The 18,087-nt window shown below is 34.1% G+C and overlaps 1 protein-coding gene across 2 annotated transcripts in view; it reads left to right on the top strand.

The window, feature by feature from the left end:
- The window catches only part of LOC150093891 (sodium/potassium-transporting ATPase subunit alpha-like), a 189,530-nt gene that overhangs the window by 72,847 nt on the left and 98,596 nt on the right, over positions 1-18,087 (top strand). Inside the window, exon 1 of one of the 2 annotated variants that reach the window (XM_090413199.1) lies at positions 2,097-2,253. The exons of the other annotated variant lie outside the window; for it this stretch is intronic. Within the exon in view, the coding sequence (XP_090269325.1) occupies positions 2,230-2,253 (24 nt within the window). The 5' untranslated portion in view covers positions 2,097-2,229. Of the gene's footprint in view, positions 1-2,096; positions 2,254-18,087 lie in introns of those variants that run through there. 2 annotated transcript variants of the gene reach the window in all.

Genomic DNA, 18,087 nt, shown 5'->3' with positions numbered 1-18,087 from the left:
CAATTCATCCCAGAGATGTTCAATCGGGTTGAGATCAGGGGACTGCGGAGACGAGTCAAGTGTGGTGACATTCATGTCCACACATCACGCAGTTACAGCAGCAGCCTTATGACACGATGCATTGTCTTGCTGAAAGCGACAATGATCAGTTCCGTAGAAACGCCACAAACTAGGACATTGTATTATCCAGAATGTTCAGATACCTTTTTGGAGTTCACTATTTGTGGCACCACTAATAGAGGCCCAAGGTCAAAGCAGCTAAAACAAGGACCATACTATCACACATTTCATAGTTGGAGTTATGCACTCTAGTAAGAGACGTTCACCGGGCATCCGCCACACCCACACTTGTTCATCTGCTCGGTAGAGAATGTAGTGATGCGTCGCTCCATAACACAGCTTTCCAAGCTATCATATCCCACTGCATACGCTCTTTGCACCACTCAAGATGACGCTGCATGTTGATTCGGGTAATATGGGACTTGCATATTGCGCTTCTAACATGGAAATCCATGTTGTGAACCACATGTTTTTGTGCAGATTCGCGTTTCATGCGATGCTCAGAACTCCGCATTCAACGTCCTTGCTGACGAATGGCGGTTTTTACATATTATCCTTCGTAGCATCCCTACGGTCACGTTCGGTGAGTGTGGTGGGTCGTCCACAGCGGGTAGCACTTGCAGTTGAATTCCTGCGCTCCCATCTCAGTATGGCATCACTTATTGTTGACCTGGAATGGCCCAATTTGTCAAGAATTGCTGAACAGATAGGCCAAAAACATGGCATCCTATCACAATGCCTGTTTCAAAGTCCATCTGTTCCCTTTTCGCACCCAAACACAGTTGCCCTGACTTGGGCTCATCATATTCCTCCAATTTATATCGGCTACAAATACGTGACTCGTTATGGTACGATGCACCTTGTCCCTGGAGGTGTCTGTTGATTTCTTTCCAAGCAGTGTACTTTACCAGGGAATTATTATAGAAGAAGGTGGTTTCCAGTTTAATTCCTTGTTTTCCATGTCCAATAGTATTTTATTGTATATGTGTATATATGTGTGTTCAGGTACAAAACCCTCTACTTCTGTATGAGACCGGATAAATACCTTTGATTGAAAACCCTGATAAAGATTCTTCTCGTCATAGAAGGAATTCGAACCCTGGTGTTTCCAGCCAAGGGATTTCTGATTTTGCTTATATTTCCCTTTTATGTATATTTTCATATATTTAATTCATTTATTTGTTTTATTTATATTCATGCTTTATATATATCTCGAATTGTATTTTTTATTTATTTATTGAATCTTAAAACATCGCTGTGATATATTGGTTTGTTAATTATGATAAATCTTGGAATTGCAGATATATGAGTTTTGTCGTAAAAAAGGACTGAGTGTACCTTTCATTGTATATGTTTGACTTAGAAGTCTAAAAAAAAACCCCTCCTCTACGACCTCTACCGAAAAAAAACTCATCGTTTATGTCTTTTAATGATTCTAACTCATGCATATAAACAACTTAATGATACTTTTGGACTATTCTATTTCTGTAAAGTCATTTCTTTAATGCCATACGGGTCATTTGTTCCGTTTCCGTTTCATGTTTTTTTAGTTACAATTACGGCGGAAGTATATTCTTTTATTCCAAATAAAACCTTGAAACTTCGATATAGATAACTTGAGCAAAATGTTTACATCTATCATTCTTTTATTCTCCTTCGGAACTACAAATACACCCACAACAAAAAATAGAGTAAGATTACATGATCGACACGCATAACTTGGTAACTCAAGAGCGTACATGCATTTCTACTCAACATCAGCAGTGGAACTTATTTGAAGTACACATTGCCTCGATGACATTGCATTTCCTAACAGTATTCGTTTAAATGAGCCTACCACAAACCAGTACCGGCTGGCTTAAGTAGTTAAGGATATAAGAAGAGGGAGGGATCATTACAATGGATAAAATCTGAGATCTATCACTACGTCACCAGAGTAGTTTGGAAAACAGTTTCGAAACCTCATTGACGTTAATATTGTTAATTGCGTGTGTCGTCATATACCAAATCTGGACTGTCATGTGACGTTGTGATTTTGTTGCTTTGTTGATCTGTGCGATACTTTCCCACATCACTTGGCTCAAGACCATTCCGGGTGTCTCTTTTTCTCTCTGTCTTTCTCTTTTGTCTTAAACTTTTTTTTTTCAGTGGATTCGCACCTCAGCAGCTATGGGAGGAAATGCTAACAACAAGGTTAGTCATAATTTTTTTTTTGTGATAGTACTAACTATAATTTATAAAATATTTTCACCATACAAAATTGCGTTGGTGTAATTTTACTGTTCCAAGCTATCTGAATTTGATTACTTTAGCTAGTTTACAGCAACATGCTGTGATACTAAAAGGGTCCGTTATCTTCACGACTGTTTGAAATGAGATCATTTGAACTTTAGATAAGTATTGGTGAATGTTTGTGAAAGTGATTATAGTCTGAAGTACCTTTTATGTGCAGTTCTCAGGTTTTCACGAACATTATGAATGTTTTTATTTGCGTATCCTTCATGATTATTATCTACTACATTGATTTGGGAATGTCCCATATGTTACAGTAAGTAGGCTTTTAGTTCCTTTAAGTTGAACAGTAATGAATAACTTTAAGATGTTATTGTGTTTCTATCATTATATCGTAGATGTGTTGCTGATTGTTTCAAGATTCATTTATGCAAAACTAATTTCCATTAAGTGTAAAAGACAATTCAATTTTATTTTTAAAAAGTTGTTTAGCTTCATGGAAAGGTTAGTTTGTTAGGTGGCTTGAATGACACGATGTCTTTCAAGCAATCCAATAGACATCACCATCCCCCCCCCCTTCCAAAAAAAAACAGTTTTAGTTCAAAATAGGACAAGGTTAAACGTGAATCTTCAGCAATCCAAGATTTGGCTCTATTGCTGCGAAATTTAAAAATGCCGTTCAGATAGAATCAGATTCTCAACTTTAGTTTTATCATCTTTTAATTCGAAGCCCTGACCAGTGCTATCAAATTTGCCAGAGGTATCGGATTAGTCTTACAACTTGTTGTTGTTATGCTTGTTCGCAGAGTTAGCGTAGTTGGTAGCGACAACGCCCTTTTGTTGATAGATCTGGTTTCGAACCCGGTTTGGAACACGAGGAACATTTGTGAGAGATTTTGTGTGGGTTTTACTGGCCCGAAAACTCGAGTTTCTTTTTCCTCGACAAACAGTCTAATGGGTAGAGAACAGATACAGTTAATAGAATTCTATGTCCGAGTATTACTGTCAGAGTTTTAATAATCCTAGCTGATTGTTTGTGACGTCTTGCAGGTAGAGAGTTCCACCTAAGAATAAACTATCGCGTTATGCACTAATGTACTATAGGTTTTGCAACCTCTCAGGTGTGGGTTTAATATAAGAAAAAGAAAACCTGGCGTAACTCGCATGTTACTCATTACTTTGGACGAATCCTATGAAATGGTGCAGAAATCGCATGTGGATCTTGTTTTTATTTTTAAACAAATTCTTCCTTTTCCTTAATTATAATTTTGATTCTGTTAATCATTTATCATTTTTTAAATTTAATTTCGAAGGATATTCAGAATTTTAATGCTGAAAACAGCTAGTGTTGCTAATTCTGGCTCACTGATTTATTCTTTTCGTTTGAAGGATTTGGCGATCTACATCAGACGGCAGCCTTCAGACGTTTCAAAAAGTTACGAATGACATCAGCGAAAACAATGCACACTAATCTGCATCTATTATTCTCTTTCGAAATATGAAATTTCATGATGATAACAGAAGTTCAAAATTTCTTTCTAAACATAGCAAATCGTTAAGTAACATTGTATTAACACTTAGTGTATCGAATATCATGCTCAATTCGAAGTGATTAGGCATCGCGATTAAGTTTGTTTTGATTTATTAAATTCATTACCATTATTATTTGTTTTTATTTAATCAAGTTGTTTAACAATATGCTTTAAGATCATTTGATGAAAATTACAAAAAAAAAAGAAAAAGCATTTAATTTTCCTAGTCTTTTGTGGAGTTCCTCACATTTCGTTTGAATATACCCGACTCCTAACAAATTTTTACGACTAATGCATTACAAATTTTTTTTTTTTGGTTCCGAAATCAGAAAGAAGGAAATATAAAAGTAATGGGTTTCGTGTGTTCACAAAGAGCATGATTACATTTTACATACTTATAATGATACGCAATACAAAACAGTTTTCATCTTCATATAAGAGTACCTGTGGTTCATCTTTGAGAGGATAAAATGGCTATGTTGAGCATCGGTACGAAAACATCATGTAAAGATTTTAAATTTAATAGTACTTATTAAATTTCACCTTTGATTACAGCTAATACGAATGGAGGAAATGAGTGGAAACAGCGGTTTTCGGTGAAAATAAAATTATTTCTTTCTTTCTACGAGAAGACTTTTTTAATTTTTTTTTCTTCCAAAAAAAAGCAATTGCTGCATGTGTGTTAACATACCGAGCAAAACACCATTAATATTTATATGTTTTTAGCATATTTTTCAGCACACAAAACACCCATTCAATTCTCCAGTAAACACTTGGTTTCCAGATTATAATTATTATTGATTACTAACGTCTGCAAAATATAAGCGCACAAAGCAAATACCAAATATGATGCAAGTCTGTCGTGTATAGTCAGAGGCTTTTTTTTTTGTTTTGTTTTCTTGACTTCCCTGTTTCCATGGCAACAGTACGTTCTAGTTGTATCTATCATATTGCTCGGAACATGATATAATGAAATAGGCGACCATTCTTAGCTTAGTGGTGAGCTGCTCGCACTGCTTCTAAACATGCTGCATTTGAGTCTAACTTATGCTACAAATATGCGTCCGCACTTTTATGAATAACAGGCAATATATTAGCTTTATAAAGGAGCCGAACTTTCGATACTGTATAAATAATTTTGACTTAGAAAGAATAGAATATGAATCAATGATATTGATTCACACTAAGTTCCCCCAGTAGCACCTTTGATATGGCATGGATCATTTTACGGATCGTTTCTGTGAAACTGTTAAGACATAAGAAGCATTGTATTATCCCAAAAGGTTGCATATCTTTCGGCGTTCATCCCACTCTCTCCCACTCACCACAACCAAGAATTCGAGTCTATACGGGGAGAGATATCTCCAGGCCATCATTATACCCGTCATCAAACCTCACAGTTGAGATGATGAATACCGACACTAAAGGTGTTCCTCGGATCACACCACACTGCACTCACTCAACCGATCGATAACCACATCATCGATCCATATTACAGACTTCCAACATTCTGCGGACTAGTCTCAATATTCTTTACACCAGCGTAGTCTTCATTGCTGATTTCCATGGTTGATGTTTGACATGTGTGTCCTGTTTTACGTAGAAAGTGAGCTTGTATAGTTCTTTATGTAGTGTCCTCCTCCTATTACTAACCTGAACCTTTATAAACTCTGAACTCCTGATTAATCATGTCCATATCGGATTGCTCAGCAGGCTCCCTTGGTGTTAGCTGCCTGTCACTTTGTTGGCTGATGTGGTGCAATCTCATTTCCATCTGCTAACAATGTTGCCTACAGTTGATGTTACGTAAGGTAGTCACTAACGGACCTGACATGGCATCCTATGATAACGCCTCTTTGAAGTTGGATGCTATTTTAGTAGCATCCGATTTTGATACATCCGATCAGTATGTTTTATTGTAAAACGTGAGGGAGAGAATATCCGAATACTTATTTCACTTAGTGTAGCTATGTATTAGATCAGATGAATGGATGTCGCACTTTTAAGGCGGGAAATCTTTGACATACGATATTTCTAAGAAGCAAAACCAGTTTTTATTAAATGCTTGTACTATTATCTGATGGCTAGAAAAAAGATAATAAAACGATGAAATGATGTAATTTCATACATGGTTCATCACTTTCATGCCCTGATACCTTGATCTTGTGGTAGAGAAAGATATCAAGATGAGGTCGAGCCCCATTATGACACTAATATCGCCCATATAGAGATTAGTGATAAAATTCGGCAATAGTTCGGGATGGACTTTGATCTAATAATTGGTTAATTCTCAATAGTGTTTCCATTCTCGCGGACTGATATTATCTCTTACCTGTGAATTAAATAGAAAATAAAACTGAGAGATGTTGTTTTAAAGAATAGCTAACTACTGTATCTCATTATTTAAAAAAAAAGTTTGACATTCAAGGAGTAATTTGTAAATACTCTATATATGCAATTCTTTAATTCTCAATAGTGTTTCCATTCTCGTGGACTGATATTATCTCTTACTTGTGAATTAAATAGAAAATAAAACTGAGAGATGTTGTTTTAAAGAATAGCTAACTACTGTATCTCATTATTTAAAAAAAAGTTTGACATTCAAGGAGTAATTTGTAAATACTCTATATATGCAATTCTTTGATCTCTTTGTCTCCGGTTTTTATTTCCTAATTTTGCACGCATTCCATTTTGTTACCTATCTGGCCTTTATGCATCTTCATTTGCATTTTTTTTATATTAATTCCATACTTGAAAGATTGCGAAACCTATAGTACATTACCACTACTTGTGTGTGGAGGCAGGAAGTTTATTTATTCTTTATTTTTTTTATTACATATAACAGCTAGAGGTTGTAATCCTATGAAGCGCGCTACTTGAGGGAGCCAGTTCCAAAGATCAAGAGAGTAGTTGGAATCAACAGAGAATGAGAATTTAGTTCCGTAAGTTGGAAGCAGCGTTGGGGGGGGGGGGGGGTAAGGATTTCAAAGAATAATAGATTTGTATGTAACTTTATCACTTGCTATCAGGAGAATTTCACTCTTTATTAATTTAATTTTAATATTATTTCTGTTTCGTCAGACACATTTTAAGAAAATATTATTTGTCGATTTTATGTAAGATTTTCTCAGCATAATTTGATAACTTAGTGTAATATATTTCGCAACTGGAGGTTGACTCCACTTTTTCTGTTCACTAAAGTTATTCCCTGCTTTTCATTCATTCAGAGATTTACTGGGTTTTGTGAGGGTGCTTCACTTTTCCATTCATAAACAAATGTGCTCAGGATAGAAATAAACTCCCATATTACAAAAGAAGTACGTGTAGAGTACCTCACGATATCCCAACGTAATCAAGGCATCAATAATTTCTTAGAAGAAGGTTTTTTTTGGCATTTTCTTACTAAAGAAAAAAAGTCCTAATATAAACTTTTTTTTGTGAGCATTAAAGTATTATAATTGCTTAGAACGAATATCCTTCTGATAAAAGCCTAGTCTCTATTCAAAATAAATCTTTGCTGGAAATGATGGTACTCTTGAAAACACCAACAAGAAACAAAATTTGCTTAACACAAACTACGTATTGATGTTCTTTTAACTCTAGCAGTTTACAATTAAAATTTCTTTCTTTTTTTTTTTTTGTTTCTAGAATGTTGCGGTATTTCACTCTTTCAGCACTGCTATAGTATTAAATATTGATTTCATCCACGTATCCATGGGCTGAGTCTCCGTAGCTCAGTTGATTTAGAGAAGTCCTTTGGTTGGAAAGACCCGGATTCGAACCCCGTCTATGACGTTAAGAACCTTTATCAGGTGTTTTCAGTCAGACGAATTTTAACCACTGTTGAAAGACCACCACCCTATTTGAATCCTGAAATGGCGAAAATGTTTCGTATTTGGTCTCTACAGCAGGACTTTTCCATTATGTAAAAATAAATAAAGATTATAAAAAAAATAAAGATAATTAAAAAACTTTGTCAACTCATGATACTAATGATTTACAACCTTTCGTAGTTAGAAGTCATATAACAATATTGTTGGCTCTGTGGTACAATAGATACCACATCATGATAGATGGGATTTAGAACTTTCTTTATGTATCTTTTATAAATAAAAAATTAAATGAAGATTAGCATTTATATATAAATGTTTATCTTGTACTTTTGTACTTGTAGTACAAAAGTCAGAAACGGTAGATAATGAATTCAATTTAATGAGAAATAAATCGTTCTTACTCCCTGAGTAATGATACGGGAGCCTGAGAGTTATGGGAGACTTTTGTTTTCTTTTTGGACACAGCTAATCATTTTCTCCCTTATTTATATATTTTCTTTATTTCTAGCTTTATTGGAGAGAATAAAAATTCTAATCAATCATTTCCTTGATTAGAATCAAATAAATTATTGAATCATTCCATAATTTGCATACTTGGATTTCTTTTACTTCCACTCTTCCACTTTAGAATTCTGTTATGATATTAAATTTGTATTCATGAAAACATTCCAAAACTCCTAATGTTGATTGAGGTTATAGAGTTTCCACTAGATTCGTTCAGAAATATATATTCTTTCTCCTCATTTTGAAGTTTCAAAAATTATAAGCATCCAAATCAAACTGGAGATTAAATTTAGCATTTTCGAGTGCTAGTTCTGAGATTGATTTCTGAAATTGGTTTTTGTGTACTCCTGGAAGTATCCGTTTACGATTTTCAAGTCTTCCGGCGAATTAGTAGTGTTGGCTCCGAAGTAAACTTTTATCATGTATCTCATCATATCGAAAGCTGTAAAAAAAGAGGCGATAGTTTATTTATGGAATCAAACGCTAGCAGATGAATAAGTGATTTAGATTTCTTAAATTTCTTGGAATTCTTTCTTATCATGGTGAATACTAGGATGTGTTAAGATAACTATGCATTACTGCCTTCAAAATAAAGGTTCTGACGAATAAATCTTTTTTTTTTATTATTATTTTATTTTGTCCAACTACCAAAGCTTGGAAACCTATACACTTTGGTATCGCCGTTGGGCTATGAGTTTGAATCATCCGGAAACCCTCCCTAGACATTTAAAAAAAAAAAAAAATACTCGTTCAAGGAACTCCATCTCTCTCTAGTAAAGAGAGTGGTTTCATCCAGCGATGCAGATTATATACCAGACTAAAGACCTTTGCCAATGTTCATGCCACAAAGAGATTATAAACCATAGTCCTTTTGGTTGAAAGGGAGATGCTGTCTATTCAATCATGGTCGATCAATGTTTTTCGTTTAATGCTGGGTGCGCGTTTTATATTCTTTTAACCCCATCTCTCTCTCAATTTTATCATATTATGATTACATAGGAAACTACGCACAAGTGTAAATAATAAAATGTCTAAACTCTGTTAGCTGTATGATTTATTATCTTCATTATCTTGCATTCTTTGATTGTCATCCATTTCCTTTCCATTTCTGCAGGAATTTGACTATTTCATTCATAAAAAAAATATATTCTCACTCATGCAAGATAAACTGTTTTAGAATCAGTTGGAATTTTATGCAATCGTGTTAAACGTATCCAGGAGTTCTAGTTATGCTGTAGCTCATGCTTCTTTTTTTTTGGGGGGGGGGGGGGGGGGAAGGGGTAGATGACACTGTGATCTTCATTTTTATAAAAATAAGAGGAAAAATACAATTCCTCTTTATTCTTTATTTCGTGATGTTACTTCATATTTTCTTATTTCATGCTATGCCTAATTTTAAATATGTGGTACGTTATTAAATATATTAATTCCATAGCGAAATTACACATTCAGAATGCATGGTATGGCTGATTTGATCATAAATAATTAGCAGCAAAGACTGCATTGTGCCTAGCTCAAAAAAAAAATAATAATAAAAATAAAAACCTTCAGTGTAAGAATTAAAAATGAGAATCTCCCTGTTGAGTATCCAAAGGGAAAAAAAAGCAGAATTTTTGAGAACAGGTTAAGAAAGCTCAAGCAAAATACAGATTACTATGACTGGATTATTTTTTGAGATTAATAGGGTACCTGAGAAATCATGGAAACATTTAAAAAGATCATTATTCAGTTTTGTGATTCATGAAAAATCATAGAATATGATGTTAGAAAAAAATCTATTTTCTCACAATCAATCACTGTGTTGTAGATGGATATAAACATACCCATCTTCCTAGTATAAATTGTTCGCATTTAAAAGTTGAAAAATGTGCTAGGAGATGGTTTGTCGGGTTTAAGAAGCTGTGTGTTCTCTCATACTGTTGGTTATAATATGTATGGCGGCTTTCTTGATATTTACATGGATCAATAGATTAAGGGCATTTTAGCTGTGTGGGTTTTTTTAATGAACCGAAAATAAGAATAAGTAAACTGATACTAAAATCAGCATGGCTAAAATAGTCTTCATACCACTTTTGTTATGTGGATCTTTTAGCATACTTGTTGAGTTTAGTGTTAAGGAAAATTAGAGATACTAGTAGTAGGCATTAGTAGTATACAAATCCATTAAAATGGATATATTAAAAAAGAACTTGATTTAAAAAATCAGTGTATGTCGATCCCATACACATAGAGCATAACTTGTACCATGTCGATGCCGTTTGTGTACATTCAATAATGAGTAAACAGAACCAAATAAAACAGTGCCATTATTTAAATGCAATTACAGACGAAAGGTTAACAAAAACTGATAACTACATCTGTCACTTTTTTGCTTAAAAATGAGAATCTCCCTGTTGAGTATCCAAAGGAAAAAAAATAACAGAATTTTTGAGAACAGGTTAAGAAAGCTCAAGGACTGAGTTATAAGAAAGACATACTAAAACCAGATAAAATTGGAGAAGTGATTAATAAAACAGCGTTCTAAATACTTTTATTTATTACTTCTCTAATTTGGAAATTTTTGGGAAAAAAAATAGAATAATAGTAATGAAGTTGTAATTATGTTACGCCATCATTATCATTCACTTGAGAAAATATTCCAGGAAATGATGGTAACGCTAATGTTACTTCTCTTTAGGGAATGGAAGAATGATAGATCAACCAGCATAGGTTTTGGTTACTAATTTTAGAGTCTGTTTCGAAATAGAATATTCGAATTACAATCTTTCCTTATATAATATTTAAAATAAATATTTAAAAATGGTGCAGGACTCTAAGTTTGATTTACGGAAAATCGTTTAGGACTTCTTTGATGGATCTGTGCATGCTGTTGAGCATACATACAAAAATTCAGAAGGTAAATCAAGAATTTAAAGAAGAAAAAAAAAACACAGAAGGCGCATCATTTATTAAAAGGTGCAGCTTCGTTTTAATTCGAAATTCTTCGTTTTTAATCTTCTTAAGAGGGGCTTCTTTTAATAAAAAGTTGACTTCGTGGAGTTTGTTATACTCATCCTTTTCTACATGCTAACAAACTTAAGTTTTTCTTCCAAGAGAACTTTTGTTATTATAAGTTTTAGAGGACTTACGAGTCTTATAAAAGTTTCATAATAGGCATCCCATGTTAGGCCGAAAGAAAAACAAACAAATTAACCAGTAATAAAATTCTAAATATTAGATTAATTCAGAGTTTTTATTGTTGCTTCGCCAGACGCTCTCAGACAGTTAAGGCTTTTTTTTTCCCCTTTTTCCAGCTGTTGGAATAATCGACCATTTCATACATAGTTGATAATATATACTCTCTCTCTCTCTCTCTTTATGGTTATTTTTGTGGTTTACTTATACAGATACCTCTTATAAATAATAGTTCTTAACATAAAACATTTGAGCGTCCTCTGGTTAGGTAATCGAAAGTTTGCACGTTAATAGCAAAAAACAAACGGTAGCCTCATTCTCGACCACACGTCACGTAAAAAAAAAAAGTTCAAAAACGATTGGCTTTTAAACATAATGTGAAAATACTCCACTTTATGAAAATTAGTATGTTAAATATACGAGTATCCTAGAACTTCGGAGCGAGTAGCGTGCAACAAACATTTAAATAAATAAATACGTTTCGTGTACGAAAGATTTTGCTACCGACAGCAAAAAGCACTTCCACCTAGTAGACTCAAGCAGATTCTATCGTTGCTATGGAAACATTGCAAGTGTATCACATTTTAAACGAAGGTGTTTTATTTAAACGTACAGGAATAAATGTCCACATATTTGTTTGACCTAAACATGCATTTTTATGGCAGTTCCAGATAGGGAGGGAACGATAAGGTCGATCTTCCTAGAAAATCAATATAGTTTAGAATTTTCAGTTAAATAATCTAAACAAATTAAGAAAGCAACATCTATTTTTTTAAAAATTATTTTTACATTATAATACAGGTTATAAATGTAAATAAATATTATCAGTGAAATATTAAAGTCAATTATTTTAGGAAAATAAGAAATATTTTTTGAAAAATATTTCACAATCTCTCCACTGATATTTGCGGGGAGATTGCGAAATTTCATTATTATAATATATACATAACGTTGATTGTATCGTGAACGTATTCCACGTAGAAACATAATAAGCCGTTTTTATCTGACGCAGATTATTTTAGCTGATATGTTTATCTGCAAAGAGGGATAAACTGTAACTTCAAGCACCTGCAAAATTAATAGTTATTGCTTGCTGTTTTGTCGGTCAAAAGACGCCAAGGCGTTTCCAGACTAGCGTCAAGACGTCTTTAGTGACTTTTTATGTTCTAAAAGCAGGTCATTCTGTCTGCTTGTGTTGTTTTGTCTATGTGGTCACATAGTCTTATTATAAATAACAATATTTGAAAACATTTGGAATAATGAACTGTCATCATCTCGTTTATTATCCTGATGTTTCAATTTTTCGAAAATATCTGCTGAAAAGTTAAATTGATTGAAATTAATACATTTCTTGTAAATAAAAAAAAAATCTAGCTATGTCTCGTCAACCGCAACCGTTTTTATAAGTTGTTGACAATCGAACACATGATTACAATTTAACCATATCACTCCTTTTATTTCTGTTACTTCCTGTTCATTTGTAGTTTGACAATCATCAGATTATTTTCATCCTCAGTAATGTTTTAGTTTTTATTATCATTATTTATTTATTTATTTTGCACTGTCCTTAAAACCTTACTTCTAAATAACCATATATCCGCTAAAGAATACACACCCACATTCCAAAAGTAGCGCATGCGCAGAAGAATGTGTACGAGAGAGAAGAAAACCATGTCTGACTACTTTCTAACCGCGGCCTGAATGCTACTTATCAACAATACGAAGAAGGGGTTAGTTAGGTATCCATGTTTGATCACCGTGCACACACTCTCAACTGTTTGCGCTTGTTTTGGTACTCTATCATGCTTTAAACCAGCTCAAACTGGTATCCGTATTATTTATAGAGCCTTTACGCTAGCTGATTTCTCTAAACTTGGGACAAATTCAAGGCCCGAGTATCAGATCCTAGACTCTTGTTCGGTGAAATAAATGGCAGTAAACAGTTCAAAGTGTAATTGAGTGCAACAGCTTTACTTTCAACAAAGTATAAATTTTGGCTAGTATGCTATATATAAATATGTTACGGGAAATCTCAGTGCATACTCGCCAGTTCAACTAAATAAAAATCAAATGGTAGCGAAAGAATACTTGTGAAACCATAATATGCGAAGCCATTGCTTACGTAATGCCAGTTCCAAAAGTATTTATTCCCTAATATTTGTATTATTTGCATTCCTTCTTTCTAAAGCAAAACGTGCTAATTCTGTCTGAAATCATCCCCCCCCATCCCTAGAAATATACATTCAATTCTTTAAGGGGTTTATTGATCCCCCCCCTTAAATTAGGCTTGCTTATTTTATCATTGAAGCTTCGAATAATCATAGGTATGCGCATGTTTTAAATTTTATTCTGAAATAATCGACATATTCACACTGCTTTTTATTCCAGAGCCAAAGCCGTTTATATAATAGCTGTTTACGTTATATAATAGCTAATAAAATCTTTATTTGAAGGTCTGCTTTGTGCCAGTGAATACTTTCCAGGAAAGATGAAAGATGCTGTTATTTTCACTTTTATGCTACTCTAACGTTTTACGTCTAAAATTACCATTTTTTTTCCTACGTATTTATCGAGCCGAGTTCTTGAAATTATTGGAAAGTTTTGAAGTGAGCGGACAGTGAAAATGATAGCTTAGTTGGTTAGTTTTTTTTTTTATGTTAGTACTAGTTTACTGCATAAAAAAATTAACACACACACACACACAATTGTGTGTGTTCAAAACCAACTTCAAAACTAGTCAGCTTGTGCCTGGGATCCAGTAGGTGCCCTCCCCTTCTAATCAAGAATGACGTAATTTTTATGTTTTTGTTTGAAGATTGCATTTTCGACAACAACAACAATGCATTAATAAATATATCAATGAAGGTTTGTTACTCCACTGTCCTTGCTGCTTCTGAGGTGATTATTCTGTCACTCTTTCCTGATTACTGCACTCTTCAGAACAATCGGTAACAATTATGAAATATACTACTTTTATATTTCTCGAAAATTCTGGATTTCATTGGAAGTCAAATGATTTATAATTGTTGAAAAATGCATTCCCGCATCAGTGCGAGAGAGAGCCGAGGAAACAAACGGCCGATTCCTTATGCTCGCAGTACAAATACAAGTTTTCTTCCAACTTAAAAATATAACCTGAGCCTTCTTCTTTCTGCGTGCATTTCATTAAGCTTGTAGAACGCTGCCTTTCAGGATGCCGACATTCTAATACCAAACTTATTATTTTTGAACTGTTACTTGTTCACTTTGCATACGTAATACGAGCTGGCATTGATGTTTGCTCTAGGATCATTAAAATAACGCCATTAACTTTGTTTCACGCTTTTTTTTTTCTTTTTTTTCCCTTCAGTTTTCAACATTCATATTCATTGCAGGTTAAGCCACCATGACTACGTAATAACTACGTATTTGCGTGACTGCAGATACGTTTTCATTAGCTTGTGTCTAGCTGTTAGAATACTGGAGTCTAGAATTGTTGGTCTGATCACCTGAAATACAGACATACGCTAGACAGTGGAATTTGTCTAGGAAACATATTATCACAATATGTAAATTTTCATAGAAATCAGTTTGCAGGAACTTGATAGTCATCAGGACAGCATAATGGCTGACTTTTGAATTGGAAACGATGATCAGAACTAAAATAGATGGGTTCAAATATGTTAGGTCAGTAAATTATAGAAAACGTTAATTTTTACCATACTTAATTACGTAGAACATTTCGGAAGAATTTTTTGTTGGTCTCTCTCTCTCTCTCTGTCTCTTTGGAATGCTGGTTCCACTTACGACAGCTTGGAAATTTAGAACAGTAGACCGAAAAAACGTTAGTCAGCGGAATCCTGTCCCAGAAGACAAATGGAACATTTTCAATGCAATTTAAACATCCACTAAGCAGGGTGGTGGTGATATCGCAAACCGGGGTTCTTCTCCAAACCATCTTGAGAACGCTTGCATTTGTAATTTTTTTTTTTTTTTGCCTGACCTCTATTGTAATTAGTTGGATTGGTAAGGAGGCAGATAAGGTCCATATACATCAATATGTTAGGTCTAAAAGCAATGCATTTGTTATCATATAAATCAATTTAGTGATCATAAAATGGCATGTTTCCGAACAGTTTAGTCTGTCTTGTCGTACAGTGACAGGTTATTCCTCCCAAGAAATTGGATTTAATTCCAACAACAGACAAACCAACCGCAGAACGCACACAATTATCTGATGATTATACTGTCTTCATGGCATTCGTTTTTCACCATGAATTCAAAACCGTCAATCCGAATGCATTGAATATGTTTAGAGAATTTGTCTAATATAACTTTTTTTTTTTCTTATTCTTCTCCAGATTAATCTGAAAAAGATTATACCAGCCTTTGTCAACGGCTACATGAACCGGATATCATTTCTGAGAATCCATGCGTAAACGATCGTAAAAGTGCGTGCTTGCGTGATTCGGCAAAAGCAAACTTGAGGTTTACGAATAATACAGTCTCACTATAGCCTTCAAAAAGTAGTTCTACTTGTGAAGTAGGAGACGGGGAAAAATTTTCCGGTTTCACTATTGTATGAGAAAAAGAGATTGCAGAAAGCACCTTTCTTCCTCCGCCCACCACATATATAGCAAAGAATGGCGAATTTCTTAAGAATATTCTGGCAGAGTTAAACTAAAAATATTTCAGTGACACTGAGTGTTTTTTGCTATCGGTCAGGAATGAAAGTTATAAGAGCTGTCTGTGTGTGTGTGTGTGTGTGTGTGTGTGTGAGAGAGAGAGAGAGAGAGAGAGAGAGAGAGAGAGAGAGAGAGAGAGAGAGAGAGAGAGAGAGAATGAATAATTGAATAATTTTCGAATTATATTGTTCGTGATAGTTTTTATACATAGCCTGTTATGCAGTTTATGAAGGATGAAAAAAAAAACGTATTAACGTCACCACAATGTAAAAATTCCGATCTTGAAAATTAAGCAAACATGCTCAAAATCAAATAGAATTAAGTCGTATTACAGTAATCATATTATCCACTAGACCAAGAACACTTAACAATAACCAAAATATCTTACCTACTACCCATACATGTACTAACGTACTATAGAGTGATTAACCAACCTTTCGTGCATGGGCTCAACATAAAAATAAAAATAAATAAATAAATAAAAAATCTAATGCATTACACATGGCATTTGCCTGCTTTTTATTTTTTTCAATCCTATTTTACACTAAAATATTTTCCTGGATTTATGTAAGTTTTTTAAATGATCTATGTGTATACAATGCATGTACTTTTTTTTATTACAAAGTATATGTATCCCACCATTTCTAAAAGTCTGTAACGCAATAGGACATAATAATGTTGCCATATCCTTGCCATTGGCTGGAATGACTTGCAATTGAATCTTTTTAAGGATGACAGAAACGTAGGCCTTTTCGACGGTAACTGTGTTGAAAGTCTCAGACGACAGCAATGACACATTTTTTTTTTTTTTACAAAACAAATCAATTTGTGAAATAATATAGGGAGTGGAAAAACGTTATTCTTCCGGCACATCGGTTTTTCCTCACATAACGTCAAACTTACCTCGAACACATTTTATTATAAAATGTGTTCGAGGTATGAATATAAATTTTGCAAATTCATACTGTTGTTACTCTATATAAACATAATTCTATTCATTTTACTATTTCATTTAATTCAAACCTACTCGATCCATTATTCCAACTTTTAACTCTTGGATCTAAACGTAATGATTTTAACTAATAGACTAAAATAAAGTTAATACCAGAGGTTAGCCAGCTTCTGTTAGTGACTTTCCTTCATTATATCAATGGTTTGATGGTAGTGGAATGCCACGGGCTTTTGACATTTTCTTCAGATGATTTTCATAGTTCAGTGTGAGGCCTAAGGTGATGTAAAAACGTACAAATTATTGTGCTGTGCCTTTAGAGTAGGGTTACCAAATGATCTAATTCATAGTGCCATCGAAATCTGTTTGCTTATCGTACTCTTTCATTTCAAGAACAGCTTGGTCAATTTCGATGAAATTTACGCTATAGTGAAAAACGCCATTTTAAAGATCTCTTCTTGTTTATTCTTCGCAAAGTTATTTATACCTAGTACTTAGATTAAAAATCAGAACCTTAAAATAATAGTTCAAAATGTGTATTCATATTTTGTCAGCCAGTTCAGCCTAGGGAGATAATGTCATCTCTTTCTACCAATAGGACTGTATTTTCGACACTACTACGAATTTACATAGTAGTGAGAAATTCGACCATCACTTAATTTACTTAGTAGATGCATTTCTCGTCCGGTGTGTGAGACTACGCTACCCTAGGTGGTGTGTCTAGAGTATACACCACAGTGGGTGGCGTCAAGAGTAGAGAATCGGATTATCTAACCCTTATCTATCCTCCCCCCACACCCTTGGTATTAAATGTCCGTTAGATGGAATCCACATAAAAATATTCGTATATAAAAGATCTCTCATCTCATCTTCCTTTTTCACCTTGCGTTGTCGAGGGTTTATTAATCATTGGACCTCAAGCCGTTCACAGGATAAAGTGGTCAGCCCTACGCTCCGGCGTATCCTATGTCTGTAGTGTTGAGTTCTCAAGACTGGTTTGCCTGCTTTGCAGGATGAAAAACTCCAGGATAAAGTGGGGAAAAAAACTCTACTGTCTACGCCAGGCTAACTTGGCTATGAATGAGGAAGATCCTTAAGCTTCTTATATCACCGACGGGAATCGAACCTAGGACACTCAT

Source organism: Typopeltis vanoorti, chromosome 23, assembly GCF_054136105.1.
Source record: "Typopeltis vanoorti isolate ZY-2024b chromosome 23, IOZ_Tvanoo_1.0, whole genome shotgun sequence".
NCBI lineage: Eukaryota > Metazoa > Arthropoda > Arachnida > Uropygi > Thelyphonidae > Typopeltis > Typopeltis vanoorti.
Note: the sequence above shows the minus strand (reverse complement) of the source record. Positions and strands in the feature narration are given on the sequence as shown.